Source organism: Rhincodon typus, chromosome 6, assembly GCF_021869965.1.
Source record: "Rhincodon typus isolate 14 chromosome 6, sRhiTyp1.1, whole genome shotgun sequence".
NCBI classification, from domain to species: Eukaryota; Metazoa; Chordata; class Chondrichthyes; order Orectolobiformes; family Rhincodontidae; genus Rhincodon; species Rhincodon typus.
The window spans coordinates 807,232-824,753 of NC_063337.1; the positions used below are offsets into that span (position 1 = coordinate 807,232).

At 44.4% G+C, this 17,522-nt stretch overlaps 2 protein-coding genes across 5 annotated transcripts in view; one reads left to right on the top strand and one right to left on the bottom strand.

Annotated features, from left to right (window-relative positions):
- The window catches only part of apbb1 (amyloid beta (A4) precursor protein-binding, family B, member 1 (Fe65)), a 125,544-nt gene extending 121,968 nt beyond the window's left edge, over positions 1-3,576 (top strand). For 2 of the 4 annotated variants that reach the window (XR_007262357.1, XR_007262359.1), the window contains exons 17-18: positions 556-756; positions 3,517-3,576. The gene's annotated coding sequence lies outside the window, so the exon portion shown is untranslated. Of the gene's footprint in view, positions 1-555 lie in introns of all 4 variants that reach the window. The other 2 variants (XR_007262358.1, XR_007262360.1) reach the window with 1 other exon arrangement.
- A 1,886-nt stretch (positions 3,577-5,462) lies between these two features.
- Positions 5,463-16,091, bottom strand: smpd1 (sphingomyelin phosphodiesterase 1). Its single transcript, XM_048598504.1, has 5 exons — positions 15,305-16,091; positions 12,384-12,555; positions 7,800-7,876; positions 7,285-7,430; positions 5,463-6,845 (listed from the first exon to the last, which is right to left on the bottom strand). Exons 1-5 carry the CDS (start codon positions 16,060-16,062, stop codon positions 6,442-6,444), a joined length of 1,557 nt encoding a protein of 518 aa, XP_048454461.1. The 5' UTR covers positions 16,063-16,091; the 3' UTR covers positions 5,463-6,441.
- Positions 16,092-17,522: the final 1,431 nt, after the last annotated feature.

Genomic DNA, 17,522 nt, shown 5'->3' on the forward strand with positions numbered 1-17,522 from the left:
CAACCCTCCCTCTCATCCCCGCCTCTTTGATCTGACACTACCTGTCCATTTTCTTCCCCACCTATCCGCCCCACCCTTCCCACCAAACAATCTCCATTATCCCGTACCTGCATCCACCTATCACCATCTGAGCTATCTTCCCCAGCCCCACCACTGCTCTCTCTATTTATTTCCAAGCTCCTTTCCCCCTCCCCAGTCCTGAAGAAGGGTCCTGACCTGAAACGTTGATTGTCCTGCTCCTCTGATGCTATCTGACCGGTGTTCCTCCAGCTCCACACTGTATTGACTCTGACTCCAGCATCTGCAGTTCTTGCTATCTCCTAAGTCCTGCCCTTGCATTTATCCAAAATAAATTCCACCTGCCACTTCTCAGCCCATTGACCCAATTGATCATGATCTCTTTGTAATCTTAGATAATCTTCTTCATTGTCCCCTGTACCACCAATTTTGGTGACATCTGCAAACTTACTAACCATGCCTTCTATATTCTCATCCAAATAATTTATAGAAGTGACAAACAAATTTCTCACATCCAGTTTCCTGTGTTTACCCCAGAATCCTTGAATTCTCTACTGATCAAGAATCCACGTCAGCCTTAAATATACACAAGTTCTCAATGGAAAGATCATAAAGATGGTTAGAAAGTTCATGATTCAGGGAGAGGACTCCTGGCCCAGGAAGTAGGCACAGATACAAGGCAATGAAAGAAGAGTTCACCATTGTGCCTTGTCTGAAATTCATTTGAAATTCATGCAGGTTAGTTTGATCTTGGGGTAGGATAATAGGTCAGCACAACATTGTGGGCCAAAGGGCCTGTACTCTGCTGTACTGTTCTATGTTCTATGATCATTGAGGTGGTGGGTGCAGGAGGATAAAACAGTGTGTTCTGATTCTAGCTGACGGTACCAAAGGACATGTCAGATCCCAGAGTGGAGTCTGCCTTAATAGATCGTAGCCAGTGTGGTAGTTCATCATTGAGACAGTCACACAAGGGTGCAGACAGAAACATAGAAAATAGGAGCAGGAGTTAGCCAGTCACCTCTTCAAGTTTACTCCACCATTCAGTGTGATCATAGTTGTCACTGAACCCAGTTCCCTTTTCCTTTTTCTCTTTATGTACTTTGATCCCTTTATCTAATCTAATTCCTTGAAAACATTGTGTTTTGGCCTCAAACACTTTCTGTGGCAGAGAATTCTACAGGTTCACCACAGTCTGGGTGAAGACATTTCTCCTCAGCTCAGTCCTACAGTGTGCACTCTGTATCCTTAGACTGTGATCCATACTTCTGTACAATCATTGGGAACATCTTTCCTGCATTTACCCTGTCCTAGTCCTCTTAGGATTTTATAGATTTCTATGAGATCACCCCTCAGTCTAATCAGCTCCAGCGAATATACTCCTAACTGATCAGAGTCTCTTCATACCCCAGGAATCAGTCTAGTAAATTTTCATGGCACTCCCTTGCTTCCTCAGGTAAGCAGATGAAAACTGCACAGAATACCCAGCCCAAGACATCCCTGCTCCTGTACTTGAATTGTCTCACCACGAAAGTAAACATACCTTTGCCTTCTTCACTAAAAAATCCTTAGACAACACCGTCCAAACCTATGACTACCGTAGAAGGACAAGGGCAGCAGATACACAGGAACACCATCCCCTCCAAGATCCCCATCCAAGCCACTCACCATCCTGACTTGGAAATATATCCCCATTCTTTCACTATTGCTTGATTAAAATCCTGGAAATCTCCCCAAGGGCATTGTGGATCTGCCAGCAGCACATGGACTGCAGCGGTTCAAGAAGGCAGCTCACCCCTACCTTCTCAAGGGGGCAACTAGGGACGGGTATTAAATGCTGGACCAGACGGTGATGACATGTTTTATGAATGAATGAAAAAATACACCTGCAGCACCTGTGTACTATTTAGGCCTATACTTGGTAGAGCTTTGAAAAATGACAGGAGATAAAATTGAGGTAAACAAGATGCTAACGAGAACTGATAAATCTTTTGTTTATGCTGTAGAAGGTTAGTTACTACTGTAACAGTTGAATGTGATCTCATGCTACCTAGAAAATGGTAACTTTGGAATACCAAAAGCACACAGAGTTTTAAAGGGGGCCCAATTTCCAAATCCTAGGGGAGATAGGGTGAAACATTTCTCAAAGAAGTGTCAATAACCAGGGGCACAGTTTCAAGGGAAAGTGCAGGTGATTTTGAAGGAATTTGAAGAACAGCTCTTTCACTCAAGGGTTGGGGGTATCTGGAACTCAGTGCCTAACAGGATGATGGAGACAGGAACCCTCAAGACATTTAAAAACTATATGAACACTTGAAATGACAGGTTATAACAACGCCGTGGGCCAAGAGCTGAAAAAATGGGATTAGAATACATGGATGTTTGATGACTGGCATGTACACAATGGGCTGATGGTGCCTCTTTCTGTGCTGCAAACTCTATGACATAGTAGAACAATGATCCCCCCTTATGGGGTAATCTAGAATGAGAGATCATAGTTTAGTCTGATGTGGGGGGATTTAAAACAGAGATAGAGGAGGAGGTACATTTCTCAAAGGATCATCAATCTGTGCGATTCACCAGCCCAGAGTGCAATGGATGCTTGGACACTGAACAAATCTGAGAAAACAGATTTTAATTAGTAATGGGTTAAAGAGTTGTGGGGAGCAGGCAGGAAAATGAAATGAGATCAGCCATGGTCATAATGGTGGAGCAGGCTCGAGGGGTTGAATTGCCTACTCCTGCTCCTAATTTTTACATTGTTACTTTCAGCATCTGGTGTACACTGTTAGGGCTGCCCATGACTGAGTAGCACAAAATGGCCGATGGCTACCCATTGTTAGTGCAGCAGAATATGGCTGACAATAGTTAAAGACCTTGGGAAAACATTTGCTTTACATAATCTTCACAACTAGAACAATACTAGCTCTGTAGACTCAAGGTTACTGGACTGAGATAGAATGTGCAGCAGCAATTGTTAACACGCAAGACATAGATAAGACATTTAATAAGTAAATTTCTCTTGTATTATTTAATCTGTTACAATGGTTAGAGTAGGTTTTAGTAAAGATTCTTCAAATAATCATAGATTATAGATTCCAAAGTAGTTATAGATCCACCTATATACAAAAAAAAGCATTAGAAGAAAAGATTCAAACCAGTTCCAGACAGTAAAAGTAGCCCCCATTTCATTACAGGGAGAGAAGAGATTCTGGTAACATCATGAAACCATGTAGGATTGGGGGTAGACCACAAACCTGTCCATCTCTTTATAATTCAGTGATATGATTAGCTTAATTAGAAATACACTGAAATTGCCAAGTGTGGCAGTACTTACTTTGGGTTCAGAACAAAACAGCTCAGTTGCAAAGGGACAAGTCAGCACTGCTGACTTATAGTAAACAAAGCGGGCGAGTGGGGTAGGCTGTGTGTCCACTTTAAGCTTAAGCTGTATAAAATAAGCGACTTAGAAACTTTTTGTGTGCCTTATTTCTCCAGAGAAATGAAGCTGTACTGAAAATAAAGCTGCAATAAAGGTTACCTGATGCCACCCTGCAACTCGGACTCTCATTGGAAACTATGAGATCTAACATACACCAACGTCTTGTTGCACCTTTCGCCTTCCCAAACGGCACCATTCAGATAACTTCACATCTGTCCACATTAAATTTCATCTGCCATGCATTTGCCCACTCACTCAACTTGTCGAAGATCTGTTTTGGCAACAGAACATAAATTTATTGCACAAAAGAAATACAATTAACCAAGCTATTTATAATGATCTTAGCACACAGAAAAAAAAGTCTCAATCCATTTTCTGACAAAAACCATAGAATTTAAAGTCAAGAGAAATTACAGCCATATCTCAGCTCTTAAGTTTCCATTTCACTGATTCCTGACAAATTTTTTTGCCATGGACTGTACAGACCATTCAGTGAGTGCTTCTCAAATATACTGATATAAAATTTTTCACAAATCTGAGAGCCTGAACATTCAATAACCTGCAGGTTCTTACCAAGCTCTCGGTTTGCAAGATTCACAAACTAAACACTGAATGATGGGTTGGTCAGAGGGTCACCAGGATGTTTCCTGGGATGGAGAAACTGACCTATAAGGAGAGGCTCGGATTGTTTTCTTTAGATCAGAGGAGACTGAGGGGGTCATGATCGACGTGTGTAAGATTATGAGGGGTATGGACAAGATAGATAGAGAGCAGCTGTTCCACTTGTTTGAGGGGTCAATCATGAGAGAGCACAGTTTTAGGGTAAGGAGCAGGAGATTCAGAGGGGATTTTGGAATATACGTTTTCACTCAGAGGGTGGTGGGAATCTGGAATGCACTGCCTGGGAAGCTCGTGGAAACTGGAAACGTTATAAAAACAATTGGCTGAGCCCTTCAAATATCATAACATTCATGGATATGGGACAATTGCAGGAAATTGGGATTAGCGCATTTTTAGTGGTAGCTATGTCAGTGCAGACTTGGTGGGCCGAAGGACCTTTTCTGCACTGTATGAATCTATGATGTAACAGGTTCCCTGAACCCCTTCTAGGTGGGAATAAAAACTCAATCCTGACGTCTTCTGAACTGACTTAAAGAAAAACTTCGCTCAGTCTTAGATTCTTCTGAATTACTCCATTGGTCATAAACTCCACAGTGTAAACAATTTTCCATTTTCACATTGGTCTATAGTCACCTGCTGTTTGACAAATGATGGATTGAGTTATTGTTCCAAAAGAAACTCTGCCTTTTTAAATAAACTCTTCACAGAAGTAGCTAACACTATCTGCCTCTATCTGAAATTCAAATTTCAAGTATGGAATTAAAATATGTAAATTATACAGCCTTCATCACACAAATCCTTTACTAAGTACAATTTGTTAGGTCAGAGAGTGGAAGGTCAGAGGGTGGACCGTGTACCTGACAAGAGGTGAACGGATGGGATTGGGAGGGAAGGGGAGGAAGGATCCAGAGAGGCATTGGTACCTGCAAGTTTTTGGAGCTTGTATTCCTTAATACCTGGACACTTTATAAAAAAACCCAGAGGGGAACAGAAGGCAATGAAGCTGAACAAGATGAAAGTGAGAAACAGAAATCCCAGAGAGAAGAGCAGAGCTTCAAGATCAGCATTTCTGAAAGATAAGTGGCAGTGAATTAAACATGAAGACTAAAGTAAAACATCAAGGATGCTGGAAATCTGAAATAAAAACAAAGTGCTGGAGAAACTCAACAGCCTCTGTGGAGAGAGAAACAGAATTAATATTTCGAGTCAACGGGAAGTGAAGGCCTAGTGGTATTATTGTGAGACTTTTAATACAGAGACCCAGGTAATGTTCTTGGGACCCAGGTTCAAATCCTGCCACGGTTCAGAGTCCAATATTACTCTTCTACAGTCAAAAGCAGTCGACTTCAATAGTCCATCAGTGCCGGAAACAAGTCAGAAATTGAGACACAAACCTGTTTATTGCATTGCTACGGAGCCATGATAAAGAATCATTACACACACCAACCACAACACTCCCTTCATACACGGCAGCACAGTAACACAAACCGTTACATTTCACATCTGCCCAGATACACAATGTGCAAAACCTGTCATTGTGCAAATTTTACAGTTCATTAAAGTGAAGGACATAGTGCAGGGACAACAAAATATACTTCAATACTCCCATGACAGGTAGAGCACAGGGTTAGCTACAAAGTAAAACTTCTCTATACTGTCCCAAAATTTCTCCCTGACCAATGCTCAGAGCACCTGAAAGCATATCATTGTAGGATTTCCCAGGCTCCTGATTCATCTGCTTAAAGGAACAATGTGGATCATCACAGGGGAAAAGAATGTGAAATTCTCTCATTAAAAAGGCTATGATTCTAGGGGCCAACTGGAATTAAAATTCAGATCAGCCATGATCAAACCGAAAGACCGGGTCAGAATAAAAAGCCTCCTTCAGAATGCTACTGTCAAGGAGCAGAGTAAAGATGGCTCACCTCAGGGAGTTAACAGGACACAGTGAGGGAAAGTGACGAGAGCAATCTGGAGAGCCTCAGGGTTTGTTAAGTGAGAGGATGTCGGGGGTTTTCTACAATCATTACCACACCACTGTTAGCCCGTGATTGTATGTGGTTCAACCCTCACCTTGGCAACATCATTAGCCAGCCAGTTACTAACACACAGTGTACACGAGCACTGTCCGACTGCTCTACATTCAGCATAGGACATAGAAAGCCCTGTCCACTCTGATGCCAGTGTCCAGACAGCCCTGTCCAGGCAGTCAGTGTCCAGCCAGTCCTGTCCACTCTGATGCTAGTCAGTCAATGTCCAGTCAGCTGTGCCCAGCAGTCATCGGGATTCATTGGATGTCCGTGAACTTAAAGCAACGATAAAATCTATGAGGGAATTGTTTCAGATGATGGGCCGAGATTTTAGCACATTCTCCGCTGCCTCCAGAGGCTCTGTGTTTCCCTGTATGTCACTTTGTTGTGAAGGTCCTTGCAGAGCGCAGGGTCATCTGCTCTGCCCGTGCGAAGGGCACAGATGGTGGCGGTCTTGCAGGCTTGCTGACATGGTTGGTCAGTGTGGCCCTTGTGGTACAGGAACCAGTACCTCTGGAAGAGACGGTCATCGAGCAGGAACTGGCTGATCAGATTGTCCATATCGACTGGAAACGCAGTCTTGATCCCATAGGTCTCCCGGAGCCTATACAGGAAAACCCACCTGGGATTGTCTCTCTCATTGGCCTCGGTCAGGTTCAGGATGTAGGTCTCATGGTCAAGCACCGAATGTGAACTTGCTGGATAATTCCCATCAATCTGGTAAACCCGAAACCCTGTGGAATAACAAGGTTTTCTTTTTAAAAGAACGAGCTACACGAGCAGTATTTGTTACTGGAATATTCCAGGTAACGGGTTCAAACACCACACAGGCACTTGGAGAATTTGAGTTTAATTGTGAACTGTTGAATTTGGTTAAAGTGAAGGTACGGGATTGTCATAAAATCTTCAATTTGTTTCCCAACAGCCTTGAGGGCACGAGACGAGCAACTGAGACCCAGTTATTGTTAAAATCGACCACATTGCTATGTGACTCGAGTTACATACAGATCAGGACCAGATACAGACTCACATTGGAGCACTATGCAGTGGGCTGTATAAACCACCCCTGCACCCAAGTTGAGTACAGTCTACCCCTCCCACAGCACACATTCCCCTGCACCACCTCTCTCCCCCACACCCCCCCACCCCCGCTGGCACAGGTACCCCACGTACCTGGGTTGAGGTTGATGTAAGTTGTGATACTTGGGGCAATGAAAGCCACAGACACTGCACGGCTCAGAGTCTCCTCATCATAAAAAACCTCAAACTCATCCACATGGGTATGACCAAAAAATTGGGCAGCAATGGTCCCCTCATACCTGGGACAGCAAGGACAAGGTTAGCGAATCGACAGTGAGACCGCACAGGTGGCCAACAGAGTGGGAGGGCAGCAAGACAAGGTGGGCAGACTGGGGGGAGTGGGGAAAGGATGTGATTGAGCAAAGTGGGGGGGGGAAAGGGGGCCGGGGCGCGGGGGGGGGGGGGGGAAAAGGGAGAGTGTGTGAGGGGGTGGGGAGAATGGAGAGCGCGAGGGGAAGAATGGAGAGAGCGAGGGGAAGAATGAGAGTGAACAATGTGAGGGAACAATGTGAGGGAACAATGTGAGGGGTTAGGGACGGTGAACATGTTGGGGATTGCAGAGATAGAGTGAAGAGGTCAAGAGGATATAGTGGTGAGGTCTCACCTACCTATTCACAATTCGGTAATAGTTCCAGCTCCAAACCTTCATGCAGAGACCCGGTGGGATGTGACCGATGATGTGAACCTTGAAGGGTAACAACAATAGTTTGAAATGTTGGTGAGATTCTATACACAACTGTAAAGGGGAATGGTCAACAACAGATCATATTGAGCATCTGCCCTAGAACAGTACAAGCCCTATCAGTCTAATCTCGGAATCAGAAGAGACATCACAATATATCATCAATCAAGTGAAATTAAACAGTTTACAACAAGGACTAAGTCTGAACACTGACAAGACAAACACAATGAAGGAATACATGGGAAGAAACTAGCATGAATGTTGAAGTTTGTCTGTTGACAAACGATATCAGGAGGTAGCAGAATGATATAGAAGTGAGAAAGATAGAGACAGCCAGAAGAAATTTTGTAAAGACAAAGGACATGGTAACTGGAAGGAAACTCGAGCTTGTAACAAGGAGAAAAATCTCATAAGATTCCACAATCTATCCACTTTCCTGGTGCCTTGGAAACCTGATCATGAGGAAAGATCTTTAGAAGAAGTAACTGTGAAATGTGGATTCTTTTTATTGATTCACGGCATGTGGGTGTTGTTGGCTGGACCAGAATTTATTGATCTCTCACCACCTGTGACCAGAGAGGATCTTCTCCATGAAAAGCCTATGATACATCAGATTCGAGTCTTTAAAAAAATTCCATTTCAACAATCTGCCATAGCCTCCAGACCATTACCTGGCTCTCTGGATCACTAATCCAGTAACAAGACTATTACACCAGTCCAATAAATGGATGTTGAGACAGACGCTTAGAAATTCCATGTACAGATTATAAAACAATTAAGACACAGTGGTGTTTGAAATTGCAAGAGTAGAAAGAACTCTCAAAACGGATAGCAAGAAAACACCAGCCACTTGATCAGAACTGAAGAGATCTTTCTTCTCAAGGGCAAAGTGGAGAAAAGCAGAAAAAAAGAGTCAGCCACAACATAGCTGGATGACGTATATGACAAAGCAGTTGCAGATGAGCTCCAAGCGATAAGCTTGACACTAACAGCAGACCTTCCAGCACCAAGAGTCACAAGCAGCAGCACAGCCATCCCTGCTCATCCACTCCTTAAAACCCAAACTGTACTCAACATGGAGTCTGCCAAAGCCTTTCCCTCCTTGTTCACCAAACTGGATATTCCTGTATTTCTCAGCTGACCATTGTGTACAAGATGTTTTAAGGGAGATAATGAAACATTTCATCTCTCTTGGTGAAGCCGCAGGCATCAGAGATGCTGCTTTCCATCTCGAAACGTCAGTGAGAAACCACAACATTAAAACACACTAAACCAACATCTTTCTAGAGTGTCACAATCAGCCGATTGTCACACCACAGCCTTTACTGAGCACAGCAACAGGAAATTTGCAAAACAACAAACCCACCAGAACTAACGCAACTCAGTGTGCAACAAGGAGAGGTGTTGAACTGATCGATTAGACAGTCAGAGGAGAAATTATAACAGGCTATAAATGGAAAAGGCAGACATATTTAAAAAAGGGTCCTGCATGTCTTCTGATAGAAATCACACAAAAAAAAAGAGAAATTTAGGAACCAAGGATCTGGCCAGTGTGAGGAACTTAAACAAATAAATATTAATTTAAACATGGAGAAAATAATAAGATTAAATCCCCTGGAGATGACAATCTGTATATTGAAAAGTGGTGGCTATACAGACAGAGGATGTATTGAATTTTAATTGTCCAGAATTGCCTGGATTCAATAACATTCTCTGTGGATTGAAACATGGCCTATCCTGCTCCAATAATCCCAAATTAGGAATTATAATTCCCCTGGGGAAAGACACAACACGGGGTAACAGAGACGAGTGTGTGGACTGTGCTAGAATCTACTCAGTTCCTGGAAAATCAGGATGGTGAGTGACTTGGAGGGGAACTTGCAGGTGTTCCCATGTATCTTCTGCCCTTGTCCTTCTAGATGGAAGTGGACGTAGGTTTGGAAGGTGCTGTCTGAGGATCTTTGGTGAATTTCTGCAGTGCATCTTGTAGATAGTACACACTGCTGCTACTGAGCATCGATGGTGGAGGGAGTAGATGTTTGTGGATGTGGTGCCAATCAAGCAGGCTGCTTTGTCCTGAATGGTGTCAAGCTTCTTGAGTGTTGTTGGAGCTGCACCCATCCAGGCAAGTGGGGAGTATTCCATCACACTCCTGACTTGTGCCTTGTAGATGGTGGGCAGGCTTTGGGGAGTCAGGAGGTAAGTATTTGATACAGGATTCCTAACCTCTGACCCGCTCTTGTAGCCACAAGGGGTCTCCAATTTATGAACCTCCGACTTATGAATGCAATCCCATATAGGGTGTAATTTTAAAAACCTGCCATAAGGGCAGCATGGTGGCTCAGTGGTTAGCACTACTGCCTCACAGAGTCAGGGACCCAGGTTCGATTCCACCCTCAGGCTGTGTGGGTTTCCTCCGGGTGCTCTGGTTACCTCCCACAGTTCAAAGATGCGCAGGCTAGGTGGATTGGCTATGCTAAACTGCCCATAGTGTTCAGGGATGTGTAGATTAGGTGGCTTATAGGGGGATGGGTCTGGGTGTGATGCTCTGAGGGTCAGTGTGGACTTTTTGGGCCAAAGGGCCCGTTTCCACACTGTAGGGATTCTATGATAAGGACGTTTCCTGTACTTACAAACAGCTACTTTACACTGTCCTGCATTACGTTCCCACTTGTGTGCAAAACAACTTGCGAATGAACGCTAGAATGGATCCTGTTTGCAATCCAGGGACTCCTTGTACATGGCAAGTCTTGTTAAATTTGTTAGTTGTAACCCCCAGGATGTTGACTGTTGGGGATTCAGTGACGATAACATCACTCAATGTCAAGGGACAGTAGTTAGACTGTCTCTTATTGAATATGGTCAGTGCCAGGCATTTGTGTGGCGTGAATATTATACAGACTGGGTGTCAGTGAGCAGGCGCTGTTTGACAGCATTGAGGACGACACCTTCCATCACTTTACTGATGATCGAGAGGAGGCTGATGGGGCAGTAACTGGCCGGGTTGGATTTGTCCTGCTTTGTGTGTGCAGGAGATATTTAGGCAATTTTCCACATTCTCAGGTAGATGCCAGTGTTGCAGTTGCACTGGAGGAGCTTGGCTTGGGGAATGGCAAATTCTGGAGCAGTATTCAGTGCCTCCAGCTGCTTCTTGATATCATGGGAGTGAATCAATTGTCTGAAAACTCATCTGTGACACTGCAAACGTCTGAAGGATGAGACAGATTATCCACCTGGTACTTCTGGCTGAAGATTGCTGCAAATGCACTGACGAGCTGGGCTCTCCCTCAAGAACAAAAATAAAGTGTTGGAAATACCACAAATGTCAATGCTTGTAAATGGAGTTAATGTTTCAAGTTGAAAGCCGTTTTTTTTAAAGCCATTGTGGGATTGCTTAGCTCTGTCTATTACTTGCTGCTTATGCTGTTTGGTGTGCAAATAGTCCTGTTTGGTAGCTTCACCAGGTCGGCACCTCAATTCTCGCTCAGCCTGGTGCTGGTCTTGACTGCCCTCTTGTAATCTCCACTGAGCCAGAAGAATGAGTAATCTGAAAGATAACATTCTTCATGGCTTTCACAGGCTAGATGCTAGGAGGATATTCCGCTGCTTGAGCAATCGGAGGGGTGATCTGCAGAGGTGTTGCAGAATATGGTACTGGTCGTTTAGGACTAAGGCAGGGAGAAATCTGCTAACGCAAAGGACCATGAATCATTGGAGTTCTCAGTAACTGATGTCATCCAATTAGGCAGCCATTGATTTGTGGGCACCAAGTGCATATGGGACATGGAGCTAGTGTGGGGAGTCACAGTAAAGGTGGATCAGCCATTATCTACTTCAATGAAGGAGCAGTCTTGAGGGGCCAAATGGTCTACTCCTGTTTACATCCGAAGGACCTGCAGACCCTGTAAATCCCCTGGAGATGACAACCTGTAAATTAAAAAGTGGTGGCTATAGAGACAGAGGATGTATTGATTTTAATTGTAAATCAGAAACAAAAACAGAAGTTGCTAGAAAAACTCAGCAGGTCTGGCAGCATCTGTGAAGAGAAATCAGAGTGAACGTTTCGGTTCCAGTTCTGAGAAAGGGTCACTGGACCCGAAATGTTAACTGATTTCTCTCTACAGATACTGCCAGACCATCTAAGCTCTTGCAGCAACTTCTGTTTTTGGGCCTACTCCTGTTCCTATTTTGTTTTCTATTCCTTATTTTCACTGACCAATTCCATTACAACCTGCAACTTCTCCAGCCCCATTCTTCTATAACTAACCCTCCTCCCTGAGGGAGGCATGTTTCTGTTGTAAATTGTTTTTCACGTTGAAGCATTGAACAAAATTCTACTTCCTGAAGAACTAACTGCTTCATCAGAGCTACGTGCACCCTTTGAAATCTGTTACTCTGTTACAGATCTGTTACAACCAAATTGGTTTGGTCTCCCTAGGTCTTCACTAACTCTCACATCAATTGCACGGGGCTGGTCTGTACTGGCTGCCTGGGCCCACTCTTTCGTTACCTTGTCACCGCTGTCCTCTGCTTCCTGCAGGATGCTGACCAGCCACTGCAGCTGGCCAGCTGGATCGGTCGAGTTCACCAACAGCCAGAAGTTCTCATGGGAACAGAAGTTCATGTTGAGTGAAACAAGTCGCAGTCCAGGCTTGAGCTTCACTGTGTAAAAGCCCGCTTTCCTGAGTGAGTAAAACACAGTAAACAACAAGCAGAGAACTCTCCAAACTGCCCAGGGCCTCCCTGGACTGAGAGAATTATTACCTCCATCAGCCTCCACTTCCCCACAGCTGGACTCTACACATTGCACCCCACTTCTCCCACACCCACATGGTCTGAACAATTGTGCGAACCACCACATATATAATGTGTTTCCATAAAATTACAGGCGGACTTAGTCACTGCTATGAATGCTGGGATAACCTCACCCCACCACAATGACCATTCTCAACCTGCCCAACTTTACAGGAACAGGAGAGTCAGGCTGCTGCACCCTTCCTGGGCCAAAGCAGCTTCAGTCATACAGTCAGAGATCTACAGAAAAATACCCTTCAGCCCATCAAGTCTGCACTGGTCAAAAACAACCACCTAACTATTCTGAACCCATATTCCAGCACTTGTTCCATAGCCCTGTCTGATTAGGTATCACAAATGTACATCTCAATACTTTGTCAATGTTCTGAGGGTTTCTGCCTCTCCCACCCTTACAGGCAGTGAGTTCCAGAGTCCCACCCTCTGGGTGAAAAAGGTTTTCATCATGTCCATTCTAAACCTCCTGCCCATTACCTTAAATCTATATCCCCTAGTCATTGATCCCTCCATCAACAGCAAAAATTATTTTCCTCTCTATAAGATCATAAGATATAGCAGAAATAAGCCATTCAGCCATGGCTGATATGTTTTCCAACCCCATTACCAAGAGCTGCTCTCTCTCTTAAATGCACTCAATGACTTGGCCTCCACAGCTCTCTGTGGCAATGAGTTCCACAGATTCACCACCTTCTGGCTGAAGGTATTCCTCCTCATCTCAGTTCTAAAGGGTCGTCCCTTCAGCCTGACGCTGGGTCCTAGTCTCTCCTCCTCGTAGAAACATCTTTTCCGTGCCCATTTTACCCAGGGCCCTCAGTATTCTGTAAGTTTCAATCAGATCCCCCCCCCCGTCATCCTTCTAAATTCCATCAAGTACAGACCCAAAGTCCTCAAATACACGTCATATGACAAGCCCTTCCATCCCTGGAGTCATTCTTATAAACCTCCTCTGGACCCCTCCAAGGCCAGCACATCCTTCCTTAGATACGGGGCCCAAAACTGCTCACAATATTCCAAACGCGGCCTGACCAGAGCCTTATACAGCCGCAGCAGTACATCCCTGCTCTTGTATTCTAGCCCTCTTGAGATGAACACTAATGTTGCATTTGCCTTCCTCACTGCCAACTGAACCTGCACATTAACCTTAAGAGAATCCTGAACTAGGAATCACCATGTCTCTTTGCACTTCAGATTTCCAAAGCTTTTCCAGGTTTAACCAATAGTCTAAGCCTCCATTCTTCCCAAAGTGCATAATCTCACTCTTTTGCATATTGTACTCTATTCGCCACCTCTTTGCCCATTTTCCCAGCCTGTCCTAGTCTTCTGCAGCCTCCCAGCTTCTTCAATACTACCTATCCCTCCACCTATCTTTGTGTCATCTGTAATATTAGCAACGATGCCTTCAGTTCCTACATCCAGATCATTAAGGTATAACGTGAATAGTTGTGATCCCAACACTGACCTCTGCGGAACTCCACGAATCACTAGCTGCCATCCTGAAAAAGATCCCTTTATCCACACTCTCTGCCTTCTGCCAGTCAGCCAATCCTCTGTCCATGCCAGTACCTTGCTCGTAACACCATGGGCATTCTTCTTATGTAGCAGCCTCCTGTGTGGCAACTTGCAAAGCCCTTCTGGAAATCCAAACAGATCGCATCCACTGCCTCTGCTTTGTCTAACTTGCTCCCCAAAGAATTCTAACAGATTTGTCAGGCATGACCACCCCTTGATGAAGCCGTGCTGACTCAGCCCTATTTTACCGTGCACTTCCAAGTACTCCACAATCTCAACAATGGACTCTAAAATCACAACAGAATCCACCAACTCACATCATGCAATGAGAACACATTGCCTGGCCCGGCATCTCTATTCTAATTACTTAGTTCAATTTTTAAAAATGTTGCACTTTTTAGTCTTTTAGATGGTAATCTATAAATATTTCCCCTATTTACCTTCAATTTGAAAGTAACATGTAATAGACAATCAAATTAACAGCTATCACCAACCACTGAACTTATGGTTTACCTGTGATATCACTCTTTTGGGGTAAGCCCCTGATCCTGGGTTTCTATTTATCCTGTTTAAAACAAAACCTTACAAACTATGAGCCAAAAGAAGCAAAAAGCACCTCCTTCCCTCTGCACCAAATTCCTGCGCTGCCTCCAATGCCCCCAAACTATATACTCACTCGGACTGTGCCTCATGCTGGCCATGACCTTGCCTTCGCCTTCCTGACCGTGCAAAGCTTACTGATGTATCCTGGAATACCAAGCTGCCAATCCCGTCCCTCTGTCAACCATATCTCAGTGACAGCCATGATATCATGACCTATGTTTTAATTTATACCCTCAACTCATCTGCCTTGTTCGTCAAACTCCTTGCCTATTGGCTGAAAGATTATTTGAACAATTTTTGCCACATTTCCAGAGGTCAGCAGTTAGGGAGTTCTGCACTGCTGGAAGGCCTGTATCAGAGAACATTGCACTGTCTGGTAACATGGAGACTATAAGGAACCATCTCCTCACTATGTCGAGGGGAAATGCACCCACCAAGATGAGAAAGCCTTACAATATGGAAGGACCCAGCCTGCACTCCCCTCCTTCTGCTCAGATTCTTGTTTACCGGAGAGTTTCTTGAGCTTCCTCAGGCAGCCAGTATTTCCAGAGCTGCACCATTGCGTCGTACAGCCAGGCAGAGGACTCGTTACCATGGACGAAGGGAGGGGGGAAGCTGTTGACTGGCGTGGTCTCATGATTGCCGACGGCTGGGTAGACAGGGATGTGGCCCAGGTACTTCCGGATGAGTCTGGTGATGGTGTTGAGGGCCCCGAGTTGGTCTTTCCGGGTCTGGTGCCAGACATCATGAGCTGGAATATCCCCTGTCCAGTAGACCAGGTCAAAGTGTTCAGATTGGAGATGCTGGAGAAGGTTCTCGATGGTGTGGAGGGGAAGGTCACACTTGCTGTATGCACCCCACTTACCAGCTCCTTTCCGATGTTTTGGGGGTAAACCGGAACCCTTCCTGCAGCACAAGGGGTCTTGACAGTCAGGGTCAGTTCCTGGGATGTAATCCTTGTCCCAGTGAATATCTGTGAGAAACAATACCCTTGTGACTGGAGAACCAGGGCTGGGTGGTTTGTGGGGGGTGACAGGGGGCTTTGGTGTGTCAGGGAATGTGACATTCCAGTCAGAGTAAATGTCCCAGTGACCACAGTCAACGCCCAGGAACAAGCCACAGATCTCTGATGGCTTCAAGATAGATTCAGTCCAGGCCGTTATCACATCATGTTTGAACAAGGTGATGGCCTGGACACAGATATCCTGAGGGGCCAGCTTTAAGCGGACACACAGCTTTGAGGCGACGACAGCTACCTCATCCATGTTACTGTTAAACTGTAAAAAAAAACCAAATAACACCAATTAGCCCAAAGAACCTTTATATAACAACCCATTAAACAAATACAGTACAAATATACTTTTCTGAAGAAGGGTCTAGGCCCGAAATGTCAGCTTTCCTGCTCGGCCTGCTGTGTTCATCCAGCTCTACACCTTGTTATCACAGTACAAATATATGCAGGACCATCACACGAATAACATAGACAGGGCTGCTCTAACAGTTCTATTCAGAAACCGGAAATATTACAGTCTAAAAGTTAGAGGGGGTATTTGAATTATTGAAGCTTGATTGGTGTTAATGTTAATGTTAAGGGCACAGTGGTTAGCACCCTCTCTCTAAGCAAGAGGCTCCACGTTCGAGTCCCAATCTGGATGGATGGCCACAAAGTGCATTCAGAACAGGGCCAAACCTGCAAATTCTTCCAACACACATCCAGTACTCATTGAGCTATTCTTTCCTGTTTTATTTTTGCATTGGATACAAATGAATAACTGTTGTAATCGAACGCACATTTCTTAAATAATAGCCATTTGCCTATGCTGCCAAGGTTCTCCAATTCATCATTGCCAACTTGTCTTTCATAATTCAACTCATTAAGTCACAAAAGCTTGAAACTTGTATTTTGTAATCTTGTTAATCAGCTTAGCTTTATTTCAAACTGTAGCCCAATTTGGTTTTGACCTTGCTTTTTCTGCCTTTCACTTTTGCTTCTTACTTTTCTGTCCTTTGTTTCTACGACACAAGAACTAGGAGCAGGAGCAAACCTTTCAGCCCATCAGGTCTGCTCTGCCATTTGACAGGATCATGGTTAACTCAACTTCATTTGCCAGCCCACTCTCCATAATCCTTCAACCCATTACAAATTAGAAACCTTTATATCTTCTCCTTAAAGTGACTCAATGTCCCAACATCCTCACATTCTGGGGTGCCCTCATTTCCCCTTCTCTGTCTCCCTGCTGAAATTCCCATCACAACTATCAGTCTAGTTTGAACTCTCCCAGAATTACTCGCAAAACCATCCCCACCCAAAGGATATTAGTCCCAGTCCTGTCCAGAAGCAATTTATCCTGCTTGTACCAATCCACTGATCCAAAGATTCCTGGGAAATTTGAGAAATTCAAGAATTGACCAAGTTGGGTCAGACAATGCTGAGAGTCCAAATTGCTTTCTTAACGTGTTCTGCCACCTTCAAAGATCCAAGCACACATACAGCTCAGTTTCACTGCTCTTGCTCCCCCTTAGGAATAGGAGAGAACCTTTAATGTATCTTTGTATTTTCCAATCAAAATGACTGAACAAGCTTTTCAGTTGTGTCAAACCATGAAGAAATCTCAAATAAATTAAACTGGACAGACCGTCTGTTATCGCCAGCAATGACAATCACAGATTCAGCCCTGTCATTGAAACACAGAAAATGTTGGCCATTCAGCCCTTCGAGCCTGCT

Bases quoted from the DNA above. Each gene is read 5' to 3' on its own strand.
- smpd1 (XM_048598504.1), bottom strand. From the start codon at position 16,062: ATGGATGAGGTAGCTGTCGTCGCCTCAAAGCTGTGTGTCCGCTTAAAG. The intron at 7,431-7,799 runs GTAGGTGAGACC...TTGCTGTCCCAG, and splicing joins TATTACCGAATTGTGAATAG to GTATGAGGGGACCATTGCTG. The intron at 6,846-7,284 runs GTACGTGGGGTA...GTTATTCCACAG, and splicing joins TTACATCAACCTCAACCCAG to GGTTTCGGGTTTACCAGATT.